The sequence below is a fragment of the Phascolarctos cinereus genome, unplaced genomic scaffold (assembly GCF_003287225.1).
Source record: "Phascolarctos cinereus isolate Bilbo 61053 unplaced genomic scaffold, phaCin_HiC Scaffold_726;HRSCAF=1367, whole genome shotgun sequence".
In the NCBI taxonomy this organism is placed as follows: Eukaryota; Metazoa; Chordata; class Mammalia; order Diprotodontia; family Phascolarctidae; genus Phascolarctos; species Phascolarctos cinereus.
The window spans coordinates 327,492,339-327,519,070 of NW_027556098.1; the positions used below are offsets into that span (position 1 = coordinate 327,492,339).

The following is a 26,732-nucleotide window of genomic DNA, read 5'->3' on the forward strand; positions in this document are numbered from 1 at the left end:
ATCTCATCTTGTCCTGGGTAGATTTGTGAGATATCACCTAGTCTGTCCTTTTGTACAGGTGAGGCCAAGGGAGGTAAAGTCACACAGCAAGTCTTTGGTCCTAAGAGTCTGGTATCGTCACCAATATGTGACATGATGAATAATGGATAATGACCTTGGCTAAATTAATCTACTTGTTAATCCATCCATTTCTTCCTAAGCAATATCTACTTTTAAGAGTATTGTCATAACTTTAATTGGATTTTGCATGGCTCCAGTTTCTTTGAAGTTCTTTAGTAAAAGCTAATTAAAGTCCAGGGGAAAGGCTCCTAGGTGCCTATCAGATACTGATGATCTTTAAGACACATTTAAGTGGAGAAGGATGGGGAACAACGTGATATAGGGGATAGGATGCTTCAGTTGGAGTAAGGAAGAGTTGGTCAGAATCTTACTTTAGACACATACAATCAGTGTACACCTGGGCAAGACCCGGTGTCTCTCGTTAGATGAGTTTCCTCAAATGTAAACTGAGGGATTGAAATCCCTTCCACCTCTAAATCAATGGTCACATTGATTAGATGACTAATTGATTGTCTAAGACATTTAATTTATCATTTTCTTTGATTCACCTGGGTAAGAACACATCTATAAAAGGCAAGGGGGTGGCATAGTAGACAGTTAGATTTAGTATCAGAAGAAACAAGTTTGTGCTCTGGCCATACCATGCTGCAGCTGAGTGATTTTGGGGAAGTGGCCCAAACTTTGTGAATTTTTGCTTCCTCATTTATGAAGTGAAGATAATGGCCTCCTGTACTATGTGACGGGGCTGTTGTGCAGATAAAAATGAGAGATAATGCTACATTAAGAACTTCGTAAACCTTAATGTGCAATATGAATACACCCTACGATTGTCTTGAAATCCTCTCAGGACTGGTCCTAGGAAAAACTGTGAAGAAAGGAGAGTTTGTGGTGGCCCCAACCTTACCTCTCTGGGCCCCTTTCTTCTAGTCTGAGGTAGATTTCTTCTCAATCATTTCAGGATACTAGTATCCCCATATTTTCTTCCCCATTCAAAACTAGGTCTTGGGAAAGGATCTGAGCACAGTCATTTCATGCCTGGATGTAGATTTAAGTCCCTGTGTTCCCTCTCAAATTCCAAAATGAAAGGCTTTTCCCCCCTATGGAAAATGTTGTAGGCAACCTTGAGTAGTTAGCATAGATGTTTCAGGGTGTGCAATGGGGGGGGGGAAGAGGGGCTCCTGAAATCCCAACTGATTAGACCAGCCTGGAGGTTCCCCCAATCATATCCATATCCTGTAGGTTCAGAAGCTCAATGGCTTCCTAGATTGAAGAATTTGCTAATGCCTTGTAAAGCATTTTGGAAAAAAAAGGTTTATTAATGTTTTCAACATGTTTTTATTTACTTTTAAGATTCTACAACTATATATGAGAGTCACAGAGCAGGAAATGCACAATACAGAGAGTCAAGATATAAATGAAACATGCCAGCTCCACCCTGTGTTACATGTACAGTGCTATGCATATCAAGAGTCATTTCTATTTGTACAAGACCATCAAAGCATGTCAAGCAATCCACACAAAAGGCAAGGGGAGGAAAGAGGAATACAACCAGATTGGGAATTTGGCATTTGGAAAGCAGCCAGGATGCCAGTCCCTCAGGGAAGCCACAGAAAGAGCCTAGCTCTGGAAGGGCAAAGTGCCCGGCTTGGGTAATTCAGGCAAACAGGCTGATACACTGGGCTGAGGAGGATCACTGAGGGGGACCTGGGTGGGGTGGGGGAGCAGGCTAGCATCTACATACAAGCTGTGTAGAATCATTCCAACTGGGACTCCCAATGGGAGTCCAGGGGAGGGGAGGAGGTGGAATACAGGGTGTGGAGAGCCACTCTTGAAGGAGATAGAGGTTTCTGGGAGGTACAAACACCATTCTGAGACTACTAAGTTGTTTCACACAGGCCAAAGAGTCCCCATGCTTTCTTGGTTACGTTGCTACAAATTCTACAGCAAGGGTTCTTAACTTTTTTTGTGTTATGAACACCTTTGGCAGTCTAGTGATGCCTAATGGACCCTTTCTCATAATAAAATTTTAAATGCATGAAATAAAACACAAGATTACAATGGAAACCAATTATATTGAAACAGAGTTTTCAAAATATATTTTAAGAAACAGTTCATAGTCTCTAAATTAGGAGCTCATTTTCTAGAATCTCTGCTTCTGGGAACAGAGCAAGAGAAACAGACACCTGCGCATTTAAAACCAACAAAACAAACCACTCGGTTTCAAGTGATCAATAAACAAATTGCTGTTATGAAGTACTTACTATGCGCCAAATCATCAGTCAGGTTTGAGCTGACTTATCATTATTACTATTATTTTTGCTTCTTTTAATTTAAGTTGTTTCTCAGCGATAAAAACAAGAGAGCTGCCCTCTTCCTTGACCTAAAAACAATGTCTTCTAATAAGCCCAGGATGTGGGATAGTGCTTATCTCAAGAGAGAGAGAGAATACGGGGGAAGCAGTATGTAGAGTGGAGAAGGGACCAGGGCCCGACTCTACCACTAACTCTTTCTTGACAATGACAAAATTTGTATCTCCTCTCTGGGCCTCAGTTTCCTTTTCCGTAAAATGGGAGAGGAGTTGAGCCACAACAAACTTTTCAAATGCTTTTCAAGTTTACAAAATCCTTTCCTCACAACAACCCTGTGAGGTAGGCAGAGGGTATTGATGGAGTTGTAGATCTTGGAGGTAAAAGGGGCCTTGGAGATCACCTAGTCATATCTGCCTCTTTTTCTTGAAGAAACTGAGGCCCAGGCCAGTAAAAATGACATGCCTGTGGTTGTTTGGTCATACTAACACAAAGTGTCATAGGTCGGATTAAAACCCAAGGCTTTTGACTCTGAGTGTAGGACTTAGAGACAGGTCAAAGGTTCTTAACTTTTTGTGTGTGTCATGGGTCCAAATAATATTTTTAAATGAATAAAATAATTTTTTTGATATTGAAAAAGGTAATTTTTTTTGGTGATTCCATCCAACTGCAAGGATCCCATTGAAATTCATCTCCAAGAACCTTTGGTGTTCCATGGACCCCAGGTTAAGAGCCTCTGGGCAAGGTGATCTCTAAGGTACCTTCTGCTCTTAAAATTCCATCATTGTAAGTAACTCGTCAAGAACACTCTTGAAGAGACTTGGGGAAGTCTCTCACCTCTTGTATACTACAGAAACCCTGATTTGGACCACTTTGAGGAAACATGAAGTTGAAGTAGCGAAATTAATACAGTCATCAGACACTAGTTAGTTAATAGTCTAGTTGAAGCAAGCTGAGCCAAATTATATCCATTAACACATTTTCTTTGAAAAAAATTCTCTTTTAATTCATGTCATACAGCTCCGTTTACCTTCTTTCACTTATATTTTCCAACACTTTATAACGACACAAGACTTTGCTTGGTCTCCACCTAAACAAGTCATAGCCAGTGCCCTAGCAGGGACCAGCCTGGAGTGTAATAGAAGTATGTGAGGCAAACATAGCATCTCTATACATCAGTCATTATTCACAAAGGAGATGAGCCATGGAAAGCAACTCCCTCCCTCCCTTCCCTCTCCCCACAAAAACAAAAACAGCAACAAAAAAAAAATCACCAAGATAAAAAAAAGCCCACTATATCAAGGGAATGATTTCTAAAGAGCTATAATTTGGGAGATGTCTCCATGAAGTATGTCAGAACTTCTCAAAATACCTGAACTATCAAAAATTTTTTTGGGAGAGAATCTCCCCAAAGACGAACATTACCAAAGAGATACAATTACTTTAAAATCTTCCTTTCACTGTTTGTACTACTTTTTCATATTATTTTAAAGATTCAAAGCCTATGCGTCTCAGTAATATCATTTCCAACTAAGAGCTCCATATAGCATTTTCATATCATTTGCTTTAATTTTATTAATCTTCCATAACAAAATGAAAATGACTAAGCTATTACCAACATAGTTTAACAATCTGCTTATAGTACATTAAAGATAATTTTTCATACTTTTTTCATTTTTAAAAATAGCCAATGACTTTTTTTTTTAATTCTTCCTCCCTCCAATCTTTACTCCAGCCCTCCTTTCCCATTATCTGGGAGTTAAATGATTTATCTGCCTTCTGCACTAAACCTATCGGATTTTCCCAATTCAATGCCTCAGGCAAACACATTTTCAACTGAAAAAAGAAATATTCTTGTAGAGCAAAGAGCACTGGTACCACAGTACTCAAGGAGAGAAGATATGGAGACAAATGGGGGTCATTAACTTCCCATCACAGTTGAGATGTTGCTACAACAGACGGGCTCTGGGGCGATTATCAGCATTCCTTGCCCAGATTACACAGAGGTGTATCGAGATAATCTTCTGAAAAGCAGCCGGCCAAATTTGCAAGGGCGACATATATATGTATATTTTTTAACCTCAGGCGTTCTGAGGTTCTGTAGGCCCTTCGATTAATAAGGGGCTCTCTATGTGTCAGGGGGCACAGCAAATTAAGGCCCCAGAGAACCTGTAGGCTTCAGGATTCTTGCTCCCTTCTTCCCCCTGCTGTGCCTACCTAATACACACAAAAGATAACTTTATAGCCACATTTGAACCAACATGACATGTTAATTAAAGAACTGTCATCTGGGATCTATAACAAGCACCTCATGCTAGTAAAAGAAAATGAAAAGCAAGGCCCAATGGATACTATACTTCAGCAGCAAAAAATATTTAGGATTAAGCAAGGATTCCAGATGTAATTTAACCACAGCACAGCCAACATTCTCCCCACCCAAACTAAGTGTGGAAATTCCATTTCCATTAGTTATATTTGCTATTCACTTTTTTCCCCCTTTGCAGCTCAATTTTAAGTCATTTAAAATGAAGGAGGGACCTCAGGGGTAACATGCACACTGGTAAATTGGCATGAATGGTATGCATGGCCCTTACAAATATTTCTCAAGTCAGTTTAAGAGGTCTATGTGTGCTAGATGGGGAGGTGCGTGTTATAGGGGAGTGGGGATGTACTACCACTTGTGATGAACAAATCCTGGTATGCATTTAAAACTCAAGATTCTTTTGTCCCCCGTGGCAAATTACAGAGCTCTGCCGGCAAAGAACCAAATGAATTTTGTCATTTAGAAAATGACTGATAAGGGGAAATGATCACAGAGTCTGGCCAATGAACAGTGTATAAGGGAGGTCTCTTGGAGGGTCACAGGGAAATGAATCTCCTCCTCAGGCCAGCTAGAATCTTTAAGAATATTAGCAAAACCCAAACAACCAAATTTTCTATTTCCCATCAGTACACCAGAGTAAATATAATACTTGCCAAGAAGGCCAAAAGAATGCCCAAGAATGGGAACTAAGGCTGTTGAAGACAACCTAAGACTGTCTTCATTCTCTTTCCTAATTGGTAAGTTTGCCAGCATTCAAAACGCTTCTTCCCACTTCTTCCCTATACCATCTTCTGGTCTGCTTTCTACCAGCCCTACAACACTAAGAAAGATTAACTAATTTAAAAGGAAAGCCTTCCTTGAAAGTCTGATCCAAATTCCAATCCCACAGAAGGCTCAGTTCATACTGGGAAAGGAGAGGAGTTTACACCCCTGCACTTATGGACTTTTCACACTTTGAAAGTTGATGTTCAATCCAAGAAAATGGGAGCAATGCCAATCTTGCAATAGGCCATGCAGCAAAGATCTGACGGAGAGAACAGGGATGGACAGTAATCTGCATCCTAACAAGAGTCCTTCATTTGCCAAAGAAAATAACTGATAAGGGCCTGAGCTTAAAAGCTTGACAAATTGCATGGTTTGGACCTTTAATGATGGCAGAAAAGTGAAATACAGAATTATTATAAAGGAGAAGGTCATGTAAGAGCCAACCCCAAATCACAATTATTTTAAGCACTGGGTTCTTAACTGACATTTTGGAATTTCAAAAATCTCTCTCAAATGGTTATCAAATAAAGATCACTGGCCGTGTTTCAGTTTGGCATTGCTTCATTGTTAGCTGTTGGGCTTATCTACAGATGTTACCCCGTACTACATAGGTAAGTATGGAGCTTTACAACGTCACATGATGGTTTCCATTCATTCCCAAAGTAGGAAGGAAAATGGGAGACATGCCAGAGTGATTCAAGAAGCCTACCTGACATAGAGTGAGCGTTTTTGATTGGTTCTCAGGGAGCCGGACCCAGAACTCATGCTGTGGTTCATCATCTGCTCTCGTAGGTCATGGATTTTTGCCTCGAATCTAGCGTAATCTGGTAATGGAAACAAGAGAGACAACATTGGTGACCACTGGTGTGCCTTAACAGAGCTACGCAGACAGAAGACTCTCATCTGGCAGCCTTCCTGCGCTAAAGGCGGGACCCACAAGAAAGAGAAAAATGCAATTTGGGCAGGTCTCAGTACCTTGACAAAACAGCAGGAAGGACAAAAACAAACAGGATGCTGAAGGAGCACACACATTTGACTTTCCAATTCTTTATCTCCAGACATCTGAGGAGAAATATTCATCCCTTCAGCCATCCATCCATCCATCCACCCATCCATCCATTAATGAAAAAAAAAATTCTTAAGTATTGATTATGTGGCAGGCATTATATTAGGCTCTGGGGAAACAAAGACAAAAAGGAAATAGGTTCTACCTTCAGGAAGCTTATATTTTATTAGATGGAAAAACACATACATAGAAATTAACATATACACATATACACATACATATGTATATGTACACATACATACATACATATATATATATATATATATATATATAAATTTTCAGCTATAATAATTTATGACTGCAGTAAGGCTTTTTGGGACATTCTGTGTATATACATACACAAATGTATATGCACATTTGTATACATATAATATACACATATATGTAAGTATATATACATGTAGTTATAATACATACACTATATTATTTCTAGGGGAAGGACACTACCAACTGGAGGTCACACAATACGCGTATGGACATATATGTGTATGGTATGTATACAGGGCAACTAGGTAGCGCAATAGATAGAGTGCTGGGCCTGGAGTCAGGAAGACTCATCTTCCTAAGTTCAAATCTGGCTTCAAACACTTACTAGCTGTGTGACCCTAAGCAAGTCACTTAACTCTGTCTGCCACAGTTTTCTCATCTGTAAATGAGCTGGAGAAGGAAATGGTAAACCACTCCAGTACCTTTGCCAAGAAAATCCCAAAAGGGGTCATATGAATTGGACATGACTGAAAATGACTAAACAACAACATATGTACACATATATACGTGTATATTTGTACATACATATATGTATATGTGTGTATATTTGTACATACATGTATGTATGTTTGTACATGTATTTGTACACACATCTATGTCTATAATATCATTTCCAGGAAAAGACACTCTCCCCTGAGGGGCTCACAATTAGCTTCTTGTAGGGTGCCATTTGAGCTAAGTTCTGAAGGAAGTTAGAGATCCTGTGAGTTTTAGGTGAGGCAGGAATGCATTTTAAGTTTGGGAAACAAAGTTAATGAGATGATAGAATGTATATACAACAATTATATGTTGTATGATAGAATGATAGAATATATATACAACAAGTCAGTTTGGCTAGGGGAACTGTATACCATAATCCTGGGAAGGTAGGCTGGAGCCAGACTGTGAAGGGGTTTAAAAGTCAAACAGAGGAGTAGGCTTTTTATTCTAGAGGCAAGGAGCTATTGTGGTTTCTTGAGTAGGAAAGTGACATAGGCAGACTGAAATAGGGAGGAGTAGATCACATCTAATTGGTAGAGGGGCTCAGGGATTGCAGAGGAGGTGACTACCTTAGGTGAGACTTGAAGAAGATGTCAACAGGTTGGGACAGTGTTGAGAGTATGGATGACTGCATGAGCAAATGCATGCAAGTGGAAGAGGGCAAGGTCAGTCCTGGGTACTGTGACTAATTTGGCTTACCTGGAATGTAGAATTCATGAATGAGAAATCATGTAAAATGAAGTAGGCTCAAGACAGACTGGGAGGCTTTGAATACCAGGATAAGTAATTGGCATGCTATTCATAAAGGCAAAAGGGAATTATGGAAAGTTTTTGAGCAAGAGAGTAACAAAAGGCACAGCCTTGAGGAGTAGTGATCCTCCCTGTCATTGCAAATGCCTGATGACTTCTTGTCAAGTATGCTGCTGTCAACAAGTCAACAAGCATTTGTTAAGGTCCTATCATGTGCCAGACATTGTGTTAAGCACTGGAGATGATCCTCGCGTCGGTGAGGAGACTTGCTTAGGGAACCTCTAAGGTCCTTTCTAAACCCAAGGTTCTAAGATTCTATGGACCTAACACTGACAAGCTGAAAGATCATACAGTTACAGAAGCTCATTGGCTTCTCAAGGCAGTCCCTGCTAAAGTTCATCAACTTTCATCACTAGCAGATCCTTTCTTTGCCATCTTATAATTTCTGCCCACTGGTCTTCGCTATCTCCCTGCTGGACAAAATAAAACTATACTCTCTTTTCTGCCTCATAATTCTGCAAAGACTTGAAAATAGCCAGGACAATTATTTCTTTAACTATTCTGCTCATATCACAAGTTTTCTAAACCTTAGCATCCTAGTTGCTTCTGATTCTTCAAAGCCTCATTTTAAAATTTAAATTTCCAATTAAATTTAAATTAAATGTACAATTAAAAATTTTAAATTTAACAATAAAAACATTTATTGAAAGCTTGCCACGTGTAAAGCCCTATGCAAAGAACACTGAGAAGGATGAAATGAGTAAGGGAAAGATGGAAGCTGATAAATTTTCAATGTTTGGATTTAAACCTCAGAAACAAGCAAACTAGAGCTTGATTCATTGTTTGTTGATTGTCTAGTCTTAAGGAAGTGATGCAAAAGTTTAAATAATACAGCTTAAATTTAAAAGTGTGTCATATATTTTCAGAAAGCTGGTTGTTAAATATTTATCAGCATACCACTGATTATAACAGACCCCAAAGAGCTTACAATCTTGAAAAAAAGATACATACATAAATAACTAAAGTACTAGATTCTCAGGGATTCAGACTCAGAATTCACACTGTGCTTCATCATCTACTCACACGGGTCACAGATTTTTAGAAGGTAAAAGGCAATTATTAGGATGACTGAATTATAAAGAATCTTGGAGTTAATCTCATTTAATTCCTTCCTTTTTCAGATAAAGAAACTGGGGCTCTGAGAGAAGTGATTGACCATTCCCCTAGTTTACTAACCTCACTTATCTTCTTACGGCCTCTAGGAACAAATGCAAACATCTATTTACAAATACAAAAACTTGGCATTTAAGACACAAGATTTTAAAGTAAGGTTAAATCTCAGGTTTGAGCATGTCACTCCCCAGCTCAAGAAACTACAGTGACTCTTCTTTCCCTCTAAGATAAAACATAAACTTCTCTGTTTGACATTTAAAGCCCTTCATTACCTGGTCCATTTCACATTCCCCCCCAACCCCATTCTACTCCTTCTTCACATCCTCTATATAAGTGGCCCCTTGCTATTCCTCAGCACCTTATCTCCTGTCACCTTGTCTTTGCACAAACTGCCACCCAAGCCTGGAATGCACACCTTCCTGAACTCTGCCTTAAGAGTCCCTAGTTTCTTCAAAGCTAAGTTCATGCACCACTTTGTACGTGAGCTTTTTCCTGATGCCCATATTTGCTAGTGCCTCCTTCCCTTGCCCCTTGCCAATTACTTGTTATGTAGTGTGTGTGTGTGTGTGTGTGTGTGTGTGTGTGTGTGTGTGCGCATGTTTTATACTTACATGGTGGGATAGCATGGTGTCATAGAAAGAAAAGAGTCACTGCATTTGGAATCAAAGGCTGGGGTTAAAATCCCAGTTCTGTCTTTTATTATTTACATGAACCTCAGTTTCCTTCTCCGTAAAGTAAGAGGGTTGTACGAGACAACCTGCAAGCTTCCCTCCAGTTCTAAATCTATGATCCTAAAACCTTACATACATGTCGTCTCCCCTATAGAAGATAAGATTCTTGAGGGTTGCCGTGTTTTCATTTTTATCTTTCGTATATCCAGCACAGTGCCTAGCACACATTAGGCACTTAATTAGCACTTGTTGATTGATCCTGCCCAAGGTCACAGAGGTAAAGTAGGAGATCTGGGATTCCACCCTATCTATACCTTATGATTTCAACTCAAGGGCTTTTCTACTACATCATACTGATCAGTGCCTAATAGAGGACCAGTGAAAGAGCTGGAAGGGGTGGGAGGAGGGAGACATCATTTCCAGCTGGCAAGATCCATTGACTCTGCCAACAAGCTAAAACACACTGTCCTTGCCTAAAAACTTTCTAGAATGCCTGCTAACATAGGTCAACAAAAAAGAAGGACTCTGCAGTCCTTCAAAGGGAGGGCAAGTATTAATCTGATATGACAGCCTCAGAGAATGGTCTCCACAGAATGCTTGGTGGCTGTGAAAGCCACCATTAAATTTCATTAATTTTTTTTCCTGCCAGGCTGCCACCAGGGGTTAAATGCTTTTGATCACCCTTGCTTTCATCCCAGCCTACTAGGGGTGGAAAAATCCACACAGTAGACCTTGCTACTTCATAGGGGGAAATAAACACCAAAAAAACTTGGTTTGATGTGTGAAAAATCTGACAAAGATGAAGCAGCTCAAGGACAATTGAATACAGCCTGACACGATCAGAATCTGTAAAGGAGTGGCTATCACTCTCCAGGCAGAAATAACTTATTCAGACCATTCTGTGTTGCTAGAAAGGGCTATGATTTAAAAAAAAAATCCAAAATGAGTCATTTCTTAAATGTTTCCTAATAAGGATATTCTATTATTTTCTGGAGGAAATGTAGAATGGTGGGCTAGGTATCAGAACACCTGGGTTCTAATCCCTGCTTAGTTACTAACTTGTTTAGTAATCTGAGGTAAACCGTGCCTACCCTAGATAATTCTTCCATAAATAAGTGGTACCTGAGTCTAGTACTTTGTTGTCTTCGACTGGGAGCAGACTAGTTGGCATACAGAGCTCTGTGGCTGGATCTCTCCTCCCAGGAGGGCAGAATGAAGAGCAAAGCATAAAATGATGCTGCCTCTGGTTATTATTTTTTCTTTTTTTGCATGTTACACAGCCTGTGTTCTTCCATCTCTTATTCTTTATATGCCATCTAGACCGCTCCCAACTTGCTTTGCTTCCAAACTAAGACTGCCATCCTTTTGCTTTCCCTGATTATTACCTCCTCAATTTTTGGCTTTGACTTTTAGATTATCTTACTGAATGCTCCTTTAATCCCTGGAACAGAATTTATATTTGAGCCTTCTTCTTCCTCCACTGCATCACTCCAACACCATTTCCAAGGGGATCATTGACTCTCCTTTGCCTGCTAATCATTTAAGAACCAGACTTACCTACTTATCCTCTCCCAACCCCAACAGGGACAATGCCATAAAGAATCAAAATTTAAGATAACACAAAGGGACAAGGGGAAAAAAACCCAACAACACATAGTAGGTATGGGCAGGCCATAACATGTTAGCTGTAATTATTTGCATATGAGATGTGGTATAAACAACATCATCAAAGATGGGTGTAAACAGAAAAGGAGGCAAATCAAATATTGACAATGAGAGTGAATAGATGGTTGGCCAAGTATTATATTGTTATCTTAGGGATACTAAAAGAGCTGGAGTAAGGCCCCTAGCATATTGGGGGAAGGAGGGATTTTTTTAAATGGAGCATTTATGAAAAGCTATGGATGAGATTTGCTTAGGGTGAGGAAGTATGGATGTGTGGCCATCTCCCCTTCACGGAGAGTACTCACACAAATGAGATCATGGATCCATCACAGCAAAGAACCTAATCATAAATTATAACATTAATTCTATGGGAGAAGATGATATTTGAATGAACTTTCAGGATTTAAGTATTCCTAAACTGAGGTCTATATGAGAAAGATGGCCAAGATTGCAAAGGAACTTGAAACTATGTCATTCAGGGAGTAGTTGAAGGAACTCAGGAAGAAAAAACTGGGCCAAGAGTATGACAACTGTATTCTAATATCTGAGGGACACTTAAATGGAAGAAAGATTAACCTCATGCTGCTTGGCCCCAGAGAACAGAACCAGGACCAACAGACAGAAGTGGCAGAAAGACAGATCGTTACTCAGTATGAGCAACTTAACTAATGATTAGAGATGTCCAGAAGTAGAATAGGCAGCCTCAAAAGGTCAAGAGTGTCCCATCACTAAATGTGGTCAAACACAACCTAGATGACTAGGCTCTGGAGATATTTTAGAAGGGAGTCATGCTAGGGGTTGAAATAAACAATCTTTAATTAAGGCCTCTTCCATTCTGTGAGTCTATGATTTTATGATTATCTACAATGGAGAAGCTTCTAGGAAGAGGGGGAGCCCAAGCTTAACTGTGAATGATTAGAGCAATAAACATAGCAGATCATTATTAATTTCATATTCTCTCAACAGAAATGGAGAAAAAAACAACAACCAAGAGCTACAACTTCCATTTAATTAGTACCTTAAGGTTTAGAAAATGCTTTCCTCACAAGACCCATGACAGTATCATAGCTAATGTCAACAATGGGATTCAAATTCAAAGTCAAGACATCAGATTCCAAGATTGGTCCTCTTTCTACTAGCTCATGCTGCCTCCCATATTCAGCCTTCAACACCATTATGATATCATTTAAATGACTTTTACTCAAAGACTGGCTCAATTATTCCAGAGGCTTAGACAAGAAAGTCCTAGAGAGCTTGTTTTCACTTTGCTTCTTCTGGCTGTATAGTCATGGTATACAAATATGTTCTGCACTTTTTTTCTTTCCCAGACTAACTGACCCCAATTCCTTTAGTGCCTTCTAGAGGGTCCCTACCTCACTGTCCTTTCACTGCTCTTATTGATCTCTGAATCATCTCCATTTCTCTGTATTTTCTAGTCACAAATTGGAAAGAGGGTTGATGGATCATGGATGTAGATCTGAGGGACACTTTACTGGTCAATGAACCCAACTCTTTCATTTTGCAGATGAGGAAACTGAGCATAGGAGAAGAAAAGTGCTTTGCCCAAGGTCATATTTTTAGACAGTGGCAGAAATGGGATTTGACTTCAGATTCTCTGCCTCCAAATGCAGTGATCTTTCCTGAAACAGTACTCTTAACATATAACAGGATTGTTATATGTACATGCATACTATACAGTTATCCTACACTCTGTAATTCCTGTTGTTGTATTTGCTTAATAGGCCCTAAGGATGGACATAAGTTAATAGGAGAGCAGAATGAATCTCATTTGGGAAGATGCATAGCACTTTCAACTATCCCAAGCTTCTCTGTCATTAAAGCTCAACGTTTGAAAAACCAGTACTCTCCTGGTTTTGCTTTAATGTGGGAAATCATGAAATACCATGAAACCCCGTTAGATCTGAGGAGCATCTAAATTGTAGGTGATCACCTACAAAGCACAACGGAAACATTTATGGAGATTTCATTGTTGTAACTGGATAAAATATATTACCGACAGTGAGGTGTTGCAAGGAGTGCCATAAAAGGCATCATTAAGGCTATATATGGCTAAAAACCACAGAATTACACAATTTAAGAGCTGGAAAGGACCTCAGTAGCCATCTAGTTCAGCCCATACATAGAAGAAATACCTACTATGACGTCCATGAAGTGGACATCCAACCTCTGCTTGAAGACCACCAAAGAGGAAAAGCCCACTACCATGCCAGACAACTGTACTTTTGGACAGCTCTAATTGTGGGGGAGTTTCACTTGTCATTAAGCCTAAATTTGCCTCTTCTAAACTTCTACCTATTTCTTCCATTTCTATCCTCTGGAGCCAAAAAGAACAAGTCAAATCTTCACTCCCCATGACAGATCTGCATGTATTTGATGACAGTTACTCCCCTTTATCTTCTCTTCCTCAGGCTTTATGAATTCCTTCTGAATTCAGTTGGCCCTCATGTGTCAAATTATTTCACCATCTTAGTTGCCCTCCTCTGAACACCATACCGTTTATGAATATCAAGGCGAGGCTGACCAGAACTGAAAACTATGAAGTCCAGAGAAAGTCTGATGAAGGCAGATAAGAATGGTACTGCCACCTCCCTGTTTCTGCCTTAATGAAAACCAAGAGAGTGAAGAGCTGACTTGCAGCCCCCGAGGATAGAAATGGAAGCGATATGTAGAAGCTGCAAAGAGGCAAATTTAGGCTTAATGACAAGCAAAACTCCCCAACATCAGCTGTTTTGGCTGCCACATTACACTGCTGACATATTGAGATCAGAGTTCACTAAAACCCCCAGGTCTTTTTTAGAACAATTGTCTATCCATGCTTCTCTTATTTCATACTTTCATTCCTGGTTATCTCCCATTCCTCCTGGGCCGACTTTCACTGAAAGAGTTTAGTCCATGGGATCATTTCTATCTGTTCTCCGAGTCCTTTGAAACACACTTTTCCAAAATTGAGGGTGCGTATGGGACCATGCTCCGATTTCCTTCTCCTTCTATATCATGGACTCTAGGATGAAGTCATTGCTTCCTCACTCTACCCCTCTAGGTTCTCATCATTTCTACTCCAGCAGCAATTTCATTTCTGTCAGTAAGAACAAGATCCAGATGGAAGTGGGCTGATCGGGTAGTCAAGGATAACAGTCAGCTCAAGTGTTATACTGGTTTTCACGAAATGTGGAAAAAAAAGAAGGCCTCCAGCATATTGGGTAGATTCTCTGTGGAAGATTTACAGAAAGACATAAAGAAGAATCACACAAGTTGTGAAGGCATTTGGAAAAGGCAACCAGAATTGGGAAGGCTCTTAGATCCACACCACATGGAGGTCTGCTGAAGGAACTGAGGATGACTGGCCTGGAGAAGAGAAGGCTGGGGTGGGGGTGTGGGGGGGAAGGAGGGACACACAACATAATAGCTGTTTACAAAGATTTAAAAGTCTGCATAGAGTAGTGTGACCAGACTTGCTTGGTTTGACCCCAGAGGACAGCTAATAGCAACGAGAAGTTGCAAAGACAAACTTGATTTGATATAAGGAAAAATCTTCTAACACTCAGAGCTATTCAATAGAGGAAGGAGTGATGTCTTGAAACGGACTCTTCCCTGGAGAAAACTGAAAGTTTTCAAGCAAAGGCTGGATGACAACATTTTGGCAAAGCTGTAGGAAGAGTTTTTTTCAAGGCATGGATTGGACTAGAATGCTGCTTCTGAAGTCTGTTCTGATTCTGCGCTTCAATGAAAAGACATTGATGGATTGCAATCTGCTCCAGTGAATGGAATACACACACCTTTAGGATCACAGGCCTATTGAAATATTGAAGCATTAGGTTTGCCTAAAAAAAAAATCAAGTCTATCTATGACATCAAGCCACTTTCTTATTGAATACATGCTTCATTATGGCCCTGAATTTCTCTGAACTTGCACCTCTTGAAATTCATCTTGCCATAGCTGCTCACTTCTCCAACTTGTCACTCATTTTCACTTTTAATAATACGCTCAAAGGTGCCTGACGCCCTACCTTGGACGCTGTTACTGCAACATAGAATAAATATAAAGGCAATTTAATCCACAAACACCAATATCTCTCTATCCCCTTTAGAATAACACTCAGATATTACTTATTATGTATTTTGCTGGGGGATTTCTTGGTATCAAATTATCATACCACTGAAAAAATATTCTTAGTGCATGGATTAATAGCTCCATGAAAAGCATTTACCTTCAGATAGTCATTTTCCTCTCTCAAATAGAATTGGTTTCTTTCATTACTCCTATTTATATGCAGATCTAATTCAGTTAGGCTAATCTAGCTAGAGAAGCAGAGGGGTAGTTGAAATCACTAGACTTGGAATCCAAAGAATGGGAATCATTTTAAATAGCCAAGTGACCATAAACAAGCCATTTCTGATCCCCCCTCCCCCCATTGGGCTGGCAACATGGAAGGCAGGGAGGAAGGGGGCAGGGAAAAGAACAAATTGACTAGGTTCAAATACCAGCTATTCTTGGGCAGCTAGGTGGTATAGTGGAGAATGCAGAGCCTAGAATTGGGAGGATCTGAGTTCAAATGTAGCCTCAGACATTTACTAGCTGTGTGACCCTGGGCAAGGCATTTAACCCTGTTTCCCTCAGTTTCCTCCTCTATAAAATGAGCTAAAGAAGGAAAAGTCAAGCCACTACATTATCTTTGGCAAGAAAACCCCAAAGGGGATCACGAGGAGTCTGAAATGATTGAACAACAACAACAAAGCTAGTAGTGCCATCTACTATCTTCTGGCCTCATCTCCTTCACCTTTAAAATGAAGAGGTTGGACTAAGAGATTGATAAGGCTCCTTCTAGCTTTAAATCTCATGATACGTTGCAGGGTTCTCGAGACAAGCACTTTGTAAAGTGTTACCTAAATGTATGCTGTGATTATTTTGCCATTAATTCTGCTGCTGCCTGGATTCAGGGACAACCCTTCAATAGAATTTTTTTTTAATAGCCAGTGATGTTTAGTGACCTTCTTGGGGGCTCAGCAGGATTGTGTTAACTGCTTTTAATTTCATTAGCCTTCCTAGCTGCATCCTATAACCATTCATCATGGGGTGTTTGTTCACTGGCTAGTCTGCAAGACAGCTTCACCCATCTACGTCTGGCAAAAATCAACACCTGCAACAGCTCAGTGGCACGAGTCTCCTGGGCTTTGTTCTGAACTGACACCTGGCCAGGAGAGAGACCCAAATCTGACATGTCCAGAACAACACTTTGTGAAGGATGGCACCTGGGTGAAGCTTAATAGGGAAAGGGGCAAACATTTTATGATGCTCTAAATTGCACTCTATAAAGTCCTAGGGGATTGTCCCGGAGAGGTGGCTTGGTATAATTGGAGGAGTACTGGACTTGGAGACAGCAAATGGAGCATTCATATCCATTCCTGTGATCTCAAGAAGACCTGAATTCAAATCCTGAATCTGACACTTGCTAGCTATGTGACAGTGAGCAAGTCAGTTAATTTTTGTCTGTCTTAGTTTCCTCAAAAATAAAAAGGGGTTAATAATAACATTTAATTCCCAGGACTGTTGTGAGGATCAAATAAAATATTCTATGTAAAAGACTTCTCAAACCTTAAAGTGTTATGTCAATGTGAGCTATTATAACTGTTGGGAAGATGCTTCCCTAAACTCTCTCCTAAGCTAGATAATAATGGGAGGTCACGTGGATCTGGTGTGCAGAGTACCACAGAAGGCAGTGGCACAGTAGAAAAAGCACTGGGTCTCGGATTCCAATCCCATTTCCAACATTTAACTGTGTGACCTTGGGCAAGTCACTCAATCTCAGTGGACCTCGGTCTGTTCAGCTAGAAAAAGAAGAGATGGGGCTAGGTGGCAATGAAAATCCCTTTCAGTTTGAGACCTATAATCCTATCATAATAAGAATATTTTATTACAGTGGGGCAGCTAGATGATGCAGTGGATAGAGTTACTGGGCCTGGAGTCAGGAGGACCCAAGTTCAAATCTGCCTCAGACATCTACTAGCTGTGTGACCCTGGGCAAGTCACTTTAACATTGTCTGCCTCAGTTTCCTCCTCTGTAAAAATGATCTGGAGAAGGAAATGGCAAACCATTCCAGTATCTTTGCCAAGAAAATGCCATATGGGATCATGAAGAGTCAGACACAATGGAACTGAACAAAATTACAGTAGGAGTAGTCCATCCCTTCTTCATGAACCCCCTTTTCCCCATCTGATTAGCTTTGGCATGAGAATATCCTATGGAGCAAGGCTCAGAGCTGAGTCAAACTCTCCTGGCCACTTCTGAGGACATGTGTTCAGCGTTGGCAACAATCCCTTAGTGTCTGTGAGGACGACAGGGGAAGGAGCTGCATCAAAGAGTATTGGAGGCTCAGTAGCTCTTAAAAGGAGTGACCGCCCTCAGGTGCTCTGTATCTTCCTATTAAGCTTTGGGGCTTCTCTCTAGAATGAACCATCTACCACCTCTACAATTCCTATAGCCCTGAATCATGGGGAGCTCAATCCAACCACAGTATTCTCCTTCACAAAAGGTTAGGGGATCTTTCCTGAAAACTATCATGGAAAGAGTTACGGGAGAGAGTATTGAGGGAGGCACGGTTAGGTCAACTGATGAGAAAACAGCATGAATGATGCCACAGTCATAGATTTGATCCCCAAGCACTCTGATACTAGAGCCACTTCTTCCTCTCTACCAAGTTTCTCTCTCTCTCTCTCTCACTCACACACACACACACACACACACACACACACACACACACACTTTCAGCATTTCTCAAATGTAGCTCTGAGCAATCACCTTGCCTGAGCTGATCTGCACATATTAAGGCAGCCTCCCGAAGAAGTCCACTTATTGTTTAAAAGAAAAGCAGGTAGGTGTGCCTACCCCATAATACCCTGAAAGTTCTACAGGGTAGACATAAACTAGTTATCATCGGGCCCCTCCTACAAATGAAGAAACTGAGGCAGGAAGAGGCTAAATCATTTCCTTGAGCTTACTTGATTCCTGGCCAAGTTGGGTCCAGTAGCTGCTTCTCTTTCTCTGATGCTACGAACAGCCTCTTAACCAAAGTGACCTCTTCACACACCTGCTTTGAGTCCTGTCGCTACCAGTAACTGACCAGCTGTGTGGCAAATCTCTCGGCAAATCCCTCCGCCTCTCTCCTGGTCTCCATTGCCTCCCCTGTGAAACGAGGGAGCTGAATCGGATGAACTCTAAATTCCCTTCCAGATTTGACATTCAGTGGCCATGAGGGGAATCAGGTAAATAACACCCCATCTCTTACCTCAAACCAGAGGAGTGATCATTTGTTCAACAGGCCTCCACAGGAAAATGCCACCGTAATCTGATTTAACAGGCGCTTCGGTAAATACTCATTCGAATTCTACAGTCCCTTAATTCATTAATAGTTTTCGACAGAACCAGTTGCAAGGCTTTGTAATCTCCTCACACACATGGTCTGCGAGCCTTCCTGCTTTCACTTTACGACACCAGGTTCCGCAGATGCCCTCCCGGTTTCATGTTACCTCTTTAATTAGGAGGCTGCCACGGCTGTTTTCGAGTAGCTGGGCTGAGGGCTGAACCATTTTTACATACTGCTCTGCCGGCCTTTAATTCCTCAGGCAAGTCTGTGCGCCTCTCCCCTGTGTACGCATTCTGCCTGCTGTTGACATCACTAGACATGACCTCCATGCAATGAGACAGATATCAATAGCTCCCTGCCAGGCAGACTATGGCCTTGCTAAGTTTTTGACCAACCTTTCATCTTCTCCACCTGACTTAGCACATTTCTCAGGTTGCCAACCTTCTTTGACACAATGAGAAGTGGTGGAATTTTCCACCATGGGAGACATTTATTGATCCTTCACACTTGACTCTAGTCTCCTTCTGTTTACTCACAGTAAAACTTCTATTAACCAGAAGCCAATTAACCAGAATTGGCATTAGTAAGGTCTTTGCTGGTATTTTTAATTCCACTTTTCACTTGCATCAGAAAGAGGTAACCGACAAGGAAAAACTCAGCCCATATGCCATTAAGCCCTGTTTTCCTATATCATCTACATATATATATGACTAAATAATAATGTTATTATTGAAAATAATAATGATTCACGTGTCTGCAGCATGTTAAGGTCTTAAAATTCTTTCCTCACCAAAAACAATGTAAGTTAGAACACAAGTGTTGATGCCCATTTTACAGATAAGGAAACAGACTCAGTAAAGTTAAGTGACTTGGATCTTGTCTTCAAATCCCCAGCAAATCTTTGCATTATTTCATTCTCTGAGCAGTCAAGTGAAACAGGTTTTAGATTCAGAATATCAGAAATGGAACAGACCTCAGGAATCACCAAATTCAAGTCACTCATTGTAGAAATGAGACAACTGGGACCCAGAAAGGTGTAGAGTTTTGCCTGGTATTGTGAAAGGAACACTGGACAAAACTAAATTTGGCAGAGTTGTCTTGGATAAATGATTTCACCTTTTTTGGCCTCAGTCTCCTCACCTGTAAATCAGAAGACACTGAGCTAGGTATGCCCTAAAGTCCTTTCTGTCAGTAACACTGTGATCCTGGCTCATCCAAAATCACGCAGCTAGTAAGAGAGAGGGGAGACTAGCACTCAAGTTTCCCCAACTCCTTCCATGCTCTTACTATTACCTCACAACACTCCCGCTTCCTGTGAGAAGTTTGTTGTGAGACCCAAGTGAAATCCATGATTGTGACTAGAGCAATTATCTGCCCGACTGGGCTGAGAAAGAAAATTCTCCAATAAGTCTCGGCCTAATGCCTAGAAAACAATCTTCATACATGGGAAACAAGGCAGGAATACAGATGAAGGCAAACATTGGCGAGAATCCCCAAACTAGCATTTGTCCAACAGACCGAGACGCTCTGAAAATAATATACAGTCTCAATCTGACTTTGCATAACCCTTTCTCACTGGTCCATAAGAGGGCACAGTTAACTTTCCGAGCTAACTTTTGGCCACTTCAATGCCATGACAAGGAAAGACCAGACCTTGCCTATATATTTTTATTATTTTGAAATTTATCAACTATAGAACAATTAAATCTTCAGATTCTTCATAGAATCACAGAATTCTAAAGTCAGAAGAGACCTTGAAGCTATCTAGCCCAAGGCAAGGGTAGCTTGGTGGTAGAGTAGATAGAGCAGTGGGCCTGGAGTCAGAAAGACATCTTCCTGAATTCAAATCTGGCCTCAGACACTTATTAGCTATGTGACCCTGGGCAAGTCACTTAACCCTTTCTGCCTCAGTTTCCTCATCTGTAAAATGAGCTGGACAAAGAAATGGCAAATCATCCCAGTACCTTTGCCAAGAAAATCACAAATGGGGTCACAAAGAGTTGGACATGACTGAAAAATGACTTAACTGTCCAACTCATATCTTAACACAAATCATTTTTGCAACATACTTGATAAACAGACATGGGATCTTTGCTTGAAGATCCCCACTGAGGGGGGAACATACTGTTTACTGAAGTAGATCATTTTATTTTTGTAGAGTTCTCTTAAGACGTTTTTCTTTCTCTTAAGCCTAATCACCCTCTTTGCTATCTTTTACTCATTGCTCCAAGGGCCAAGCAGAATAGAGCTACAGACTCTTCCAGGCAATAGCTCTTCAAACAATGAAAGATGGATGTCATGCTCTCCCCACCCCCTGTCTCAACCCCTCTTAATTCTAATGCCTTCCCTATCTTAATTATTTCCTATTTAGTTTGTACATATCTGTTTGCTTGTCTCCTCCATTACATTGCAATATCTTTGAGGGCAGGGACTGTTTTTTGTCTCTTTTTGTATCCCTGGCACATAGCACAGTAGCTGGCACACAGTAGGCACTTAATAAAGGTTTACTGATTAACTGAGTCTTCTCTTTGTCAGTTCCATGGCCTAGCACTGAGGCCCTTCAATCGTTATGGTCACCCTCCTCAGATATGACTACCTTTAGGACCCTGGACAAGTCCTTTAATTTCTGTGGATCTCAATTTCCTCCTCTATAAAAAAAAAAAAGTTGCACTCAATGGCTTCTAAGATCCCTTTAGCTCTAAATCTACAATTATTTGCATGCTTTTCGGATGAACATTCTTAAAGTGCAGCACTGAGAAGTGAACCCAATATTTCAGCTGTAGTCCCCAGCAAGGAGTGCTAAACTTTCTGAACTAACTTTTGTACATTTGAATGGACACTGTACGAGGAAAGAGCAGATCCTGTTTATAAACTTTTATTTGGACCTCGGGATCACCGGCCCCTCCCTAGACCTGGACAGTAAGGACGGCCTAAGATGAAACTGCATGAGCTCCAAAATAAAACTCCCTTTCCATACAGTTGGCAGCCTAGCTAAGCACCTCCCATTTTCTATTTGTGAAGGTGACTATTTTTTAAGCTAAGCATAAGACTTCACATGTTTGTCTATTGAATTCCTTTTTACTATATTCTACCCAATGCTCTAGCCTCAATCTTTTTGGATATTGACTCTTTCACAGGTCATGCTTTGGTTATTCTTCCTACCATGCTGCCATCTGCCTGCCATTGATGCCTTTATCTGAGTCACTGATAAAAACATCAAGTAGTACAGGGTGAATGATAGATGCCAGATCATTCCTCTGGAAACCTCCAGCCACAATGACATCAAACCATTAATGGCCACTTTTTGGATCCAACCATCCAGCAGGTTCAAAATCCAACCAAATGTTCCACCATCTACCTTACATCACTTTATCTTGCCCAAGTAAGTAGTCTGATAAAATATAGGCAAAGAGCATTCCCTTAATAGAGTAGGCTAGAAAACCTGCTCAAAGAGAAATGAGGGTGGTCTAAAACTACCCTCTTTTATGAGGCAGCTAGACGTCACAGTAGAGAGAATGCTTAGCCTGGAGTCAGGAAGACCAGAGTTCAAATTTTGCCTCAGACATTTATAAGCTATGTGACCCTGGCAAATCAATAAACTGCTGTTTGCCTCAGTTTTATCAACTGTGAAATGGGAATAGCACCTACCTTATAGGGCCATTGTGAGGATAAAATGAGATAATATTTGTGAAGCACTTTGCAAACCTTAAAAGGCTATAGAACTGCTAGCTACCATCCTCAATTAAATGATCTGGTATGAGTTTGGGAGTGAAAATTTAATAATGGTCTCATGAGTAGGAGGCATCTCTAGCATATGACTGGGTGGGTGCTAGAACCAGATTCTATTGTTGTTCAGTAATTTTCAGTCATGTCTGACTCTTCATGATATTTTCAGTAATGTCTGACTCTTCATGACCCCATTTGGAGTTTTTTTTTTTTTATAAAGATGCTGGAGTGATTTTGCCATTTCCTTCTCCAGCTCATTTTATAGATGAGGAAATTGAGGCAAACAGGGTTAAATGACTTGTCCAGGGCCACATGTTCAGTAAGGATCTGAGGCCAGATTTCACCTCAGGAGATGTCTTCCTGATTCTCAGCCGAGAGCTCCATCCACTGTGCCACCTAGCTTGATTTACCCAACAGAATTTTACTCTATGTTTTGTATAGTTGTGTAGTAGTTGAGGCTCTTATCCCCTCTCACCTGCACTGCTGTCAGAGCCTCCTAACTGGTCCTTCCGCCTCCACCCTCTTCTCTCTCCACAGTTGCCAAAAATCCTCATCCAAAGACACAGGTATAATCTGATAACCCTCCCCTGCTCAAAAACCTACCGGGGCTCCCCATTGCCTCGAGGATAAAAGATAAACTTCTTTCCCTGGCTAACATTAAACACCCTCCATCATCTGGTTGTGGCCACTCTTTCCAGTCTTGTAATATTTTCCTTCATGAGCTCAACACTGCAGCCTAACTGCAGACATTCCCCAAAGGCAATCCCCTATTCTGGGCCTCTGCACATTCTCCAAAGCCCTTCCCCAGGGCTAGCATGTATTCCCACCTCATCTACTCTTAAAACCCTTGTTTTTCTTCTCTGACTCAGTTCAGGAACCTCTTCTTCGTTAAAGCTTTACCTGATTTATCCCACCTGTCAGGCCTTTTCCCCCGTTAACTTTTCTTATATCATGCTTATATGTATACATATTGCAACCCCCCCCCCCGCCCTGGGCAGAAAATAAGCTTCTTGAGGGCAGGGACCTCTTTTGTTTTTGTTTTTGCAAGCTCAGATATAAAATGTCCTTTAAAAAATGACTTGTACACAGTAGGTGCTTAATAAATGCCTGTTGGTGATTTGAGTGGCAGAAGACATAGCAGCTTCCTGAATCATCATCATAATCATCATTAAGATGCAGAGCACCATTTGAAGGGATTCAAGCCTGAAGGACTGAATTGGGTCCAAGGTCTGCCACTTTCCAGCTTAGTTCTCAAGTCACTTAACTTCTCCAGGAGAGTATTCCAGAGAAGTTAAATCACTTATTATAGGCCCACATGGTTAATAATAGGTGGAAAGAAGAATTTAATTAATTTTAACCCCTAAGTGTGGCCCTGTCTAGTACCTCTCCCTGCCACCAAACACTTGCCAAGCAGACTTAGTTTCCTCATCTATAAAATGCTCCAACATTTCCAATACCCGTGATTTCATCACTGTGGGTATTCTCTCTACTGACAATAATCATACACCCTTCCAGGACTTGAGAGTTGCTGTGACCAACTTGTCAACAAGCCTTTATGAGCTGGTCCACAGATGACAGACACATCCAATTAGTAATAGAACCAGGATTCAAATTCAGATCCTTTGACTCAGAATCCAGAGTTCATAAGAGCAAAGGAAAGCAGTTCTAGAGCTGGAAGAATCCTCAGAAGTCATCTGGTCCAATATTCCCATTTTACAGATATGAAAGCCAAGCCCCCAAGGAGGTTAAGATACCTACAGAATAAATGTCGGTATTTAAACAACACTTTAAAGTTTATAAAATGCTTTATAGATATTATCTCATTTGCTCCTCATCACAACCTTATGAGCTGGTTCTATTATTACTCCATTTTACAGATGAGGCTAAATGACTTGCCCAGGGGGACACAGCTAGTGTGTGTTAAAGGAAGGATTTTAACTGAAGTCCTCTGACAAGGCAGCCAGGTGGCACAGTAGATAGAGTGCCAGGACTAGAGTCAGGAAAATTCATCTTCCTGAGTTCAAATATGGCCTCAGACACTTACTAGCTGGTGTGACCTTGAGCAAGTCACTTTACCTTGTTTGCCTCAGTTTCCTCATCTGTAAAGTGAGCTGGAGAAAGAAATGGCAAACCACTCTAGTATCTTTGTCAAGAAAACCCCAAATAGGGTCATGAAGAGTCAGATACAACTGAACGGCAACCTCTGATTCCAGAGCCTCACTATGCCAAAATTTCTGTTGCACCAAATGGAAATAAAAATAATCACAATATGTATTTCCTGAGCTTGTCATTAGGCTCACATGAGATTGTGCAAAGGAAAGGGCTTTGTCACTATAATGTTTCATTTCCATGGAAACTATTATTTAAATAATTACAGTTAGTTGAGTTCAAATTGTCCACAGGCTGGGCTACCTCCCTTGCCTGGATCCCTGAAATATTCAGGACATTTATGCAGACAGTTCCTCAACAGATAAAGTACATGCACCTCCAAAGCTGTGAGGATTCTATTTCTAACTTGGCTGTGAGAGTGGCCTTGGAGTTGGGACAGGAATCCCAGTCTAATATGGCATCAATCAATCAATCAATCAATATTTATTAAGTGCCTACTCTGTGTCAGGCCCTGTGCTAAGTACTGGGGCTATACAAAGAAGCAAAAGACAGCCCCCTGCCCTCAGGGAGCTTCCAATTTAATGGGTATGGTAGATAATGTGTAGGATACAGAGTCAGGAAGACTTGCATTCAGATCCCTCCTCAAACATTCACTGTACAGTCCTAGAAAAAAAGTCACATGGCTTCTTACTTCTTTGATACTCCATTTCTTACCATGTAAAATGGAGCTTTTAATGAGGAACAAATGCATTTAAGTATGTTAGTAACTTTGCTAATCTGAAAGGGCTCTAAAAATGCCAGTAGTCATTATTGGCATCAGTGATAGCAGCTCTGCATTTACCCAGCTGGGTGACAGTGGACATGTAACTTCATAGCCATGATGATCCATGTGTTATAAACAGGGCTTCCAGGTCAAAATGTGGATGCTTTGTGATGTTTCCCTTTAAAATGTCTAATAGGAAGTCATGGGCTTATCCTGCTAAGGCATATATCATATGTTCTTCTGTATTATTATCATGACTATGCTTATTGTCCCAACAAACTGTAGGCTCAGTGAGAGCAGTAATCTTTTGTCTTAACTAACCTTTCTATATTCCCTAATGCCCGTGAAGTGCTATGCACAGGATAGGTACCTTATCATATTTGTTGAATTGAATTCAACTGAATTCAATGAGAGAATTTTTGGTTAGATTGAAAATGTACAGTATCAATCAAATTGCAAAAGATGACACTGGGATTTTGTTCTGAAGGAAGGATAATTAAAGCTATTTCTGCATCTCTCATATTCACTGCTCCCACCTTATAATACATTGTGAGCTCCTAGAAACCAGGGACTGTGTTGGTTTTTCATCTTTGTACCCTCCCTCCCATCATCCCCAGTGCCTAGTATAGTGTTCTGGACACTCTAGGTGGTTAATACATGATTGTTGAATCAAATTTAATTGAGTGAATTATAACTGTATCAAAAATACTTCATAAGATCATAGATTTAGAGCTGGGAGTTTAGAGATTTTTGAGTCCAACCCCTTCAGCATAGAGATGAAGGAAGTAAGGCCCAGAGCCTTACTTCCAAGGTCACAGAGCTAGGAAGTGATTGAGCTGGGATTTGAACTCAAGTCTTTAACTTCAAACCTAGTGCTCTTTCCACTGCACCAGATACTTTATAATAAGAAAGGTTTAATTTTCTCTCGTTTGGCCCCCTGAGTTCCCAAACCCTATTTATTCTAGAGTTAGTGTCTGCTTTTATTGACCTTCTTGTAGTTTGGGTTGTGTTGACATGCCTCAAAGTGCTTTATGATCAAAGAAACTTGGGAAATGATATTATCAAATGCTGTTGAATCTGAAAGCTTGGAAATCCTCCTCAGAAAAATGCAATGAAAATTCAAGGTACTATCCTCATGACATGCCCAGCAAGAAAGATCCTCTTAGAAGTCTGTGCTCTCCAATTAGGCGGAGGGCTCTGGACTAGGTTGCCCTGACTGTGATTT

At 40.7% G+C, this 26,732-nt stretch overlaps 1 protein-coding gene across 13 annotated transcripts in view; it reads right to left on the reverse strand.

Moving 5' to 3' along the window:
- DLG2 (discs large MAGUK scaffold protein 2) overlaps window positions 1-26,732 on the reverse strand; it is a 1,818,644-nt gene that overhangs the window by 220,885 nt on the left and 1,571,027 nt on the right. For 10 of the 13 annotated variants that reach the window (XM_078156955.1, XM_020993659.2, XM_078156957.1 and 7 more), the window contains one exon: window positions 6,164-6,278. In XM_078156955.1, the coding sequence (XP_078013081.1) occupies window positions 6,164-6,278 (115 nt within the window). Of the gene's footprint in view, window positions 1-1,392; window positions 4,584-6,159; window positions 6,279-18,831; window positions 19,130-26,732 lie in introns of those variants that run through there. The other 3 variants (XM_020993664.2, XM_078156956.1, XM_020993668.2) reach the window with 3 other exon arrangements.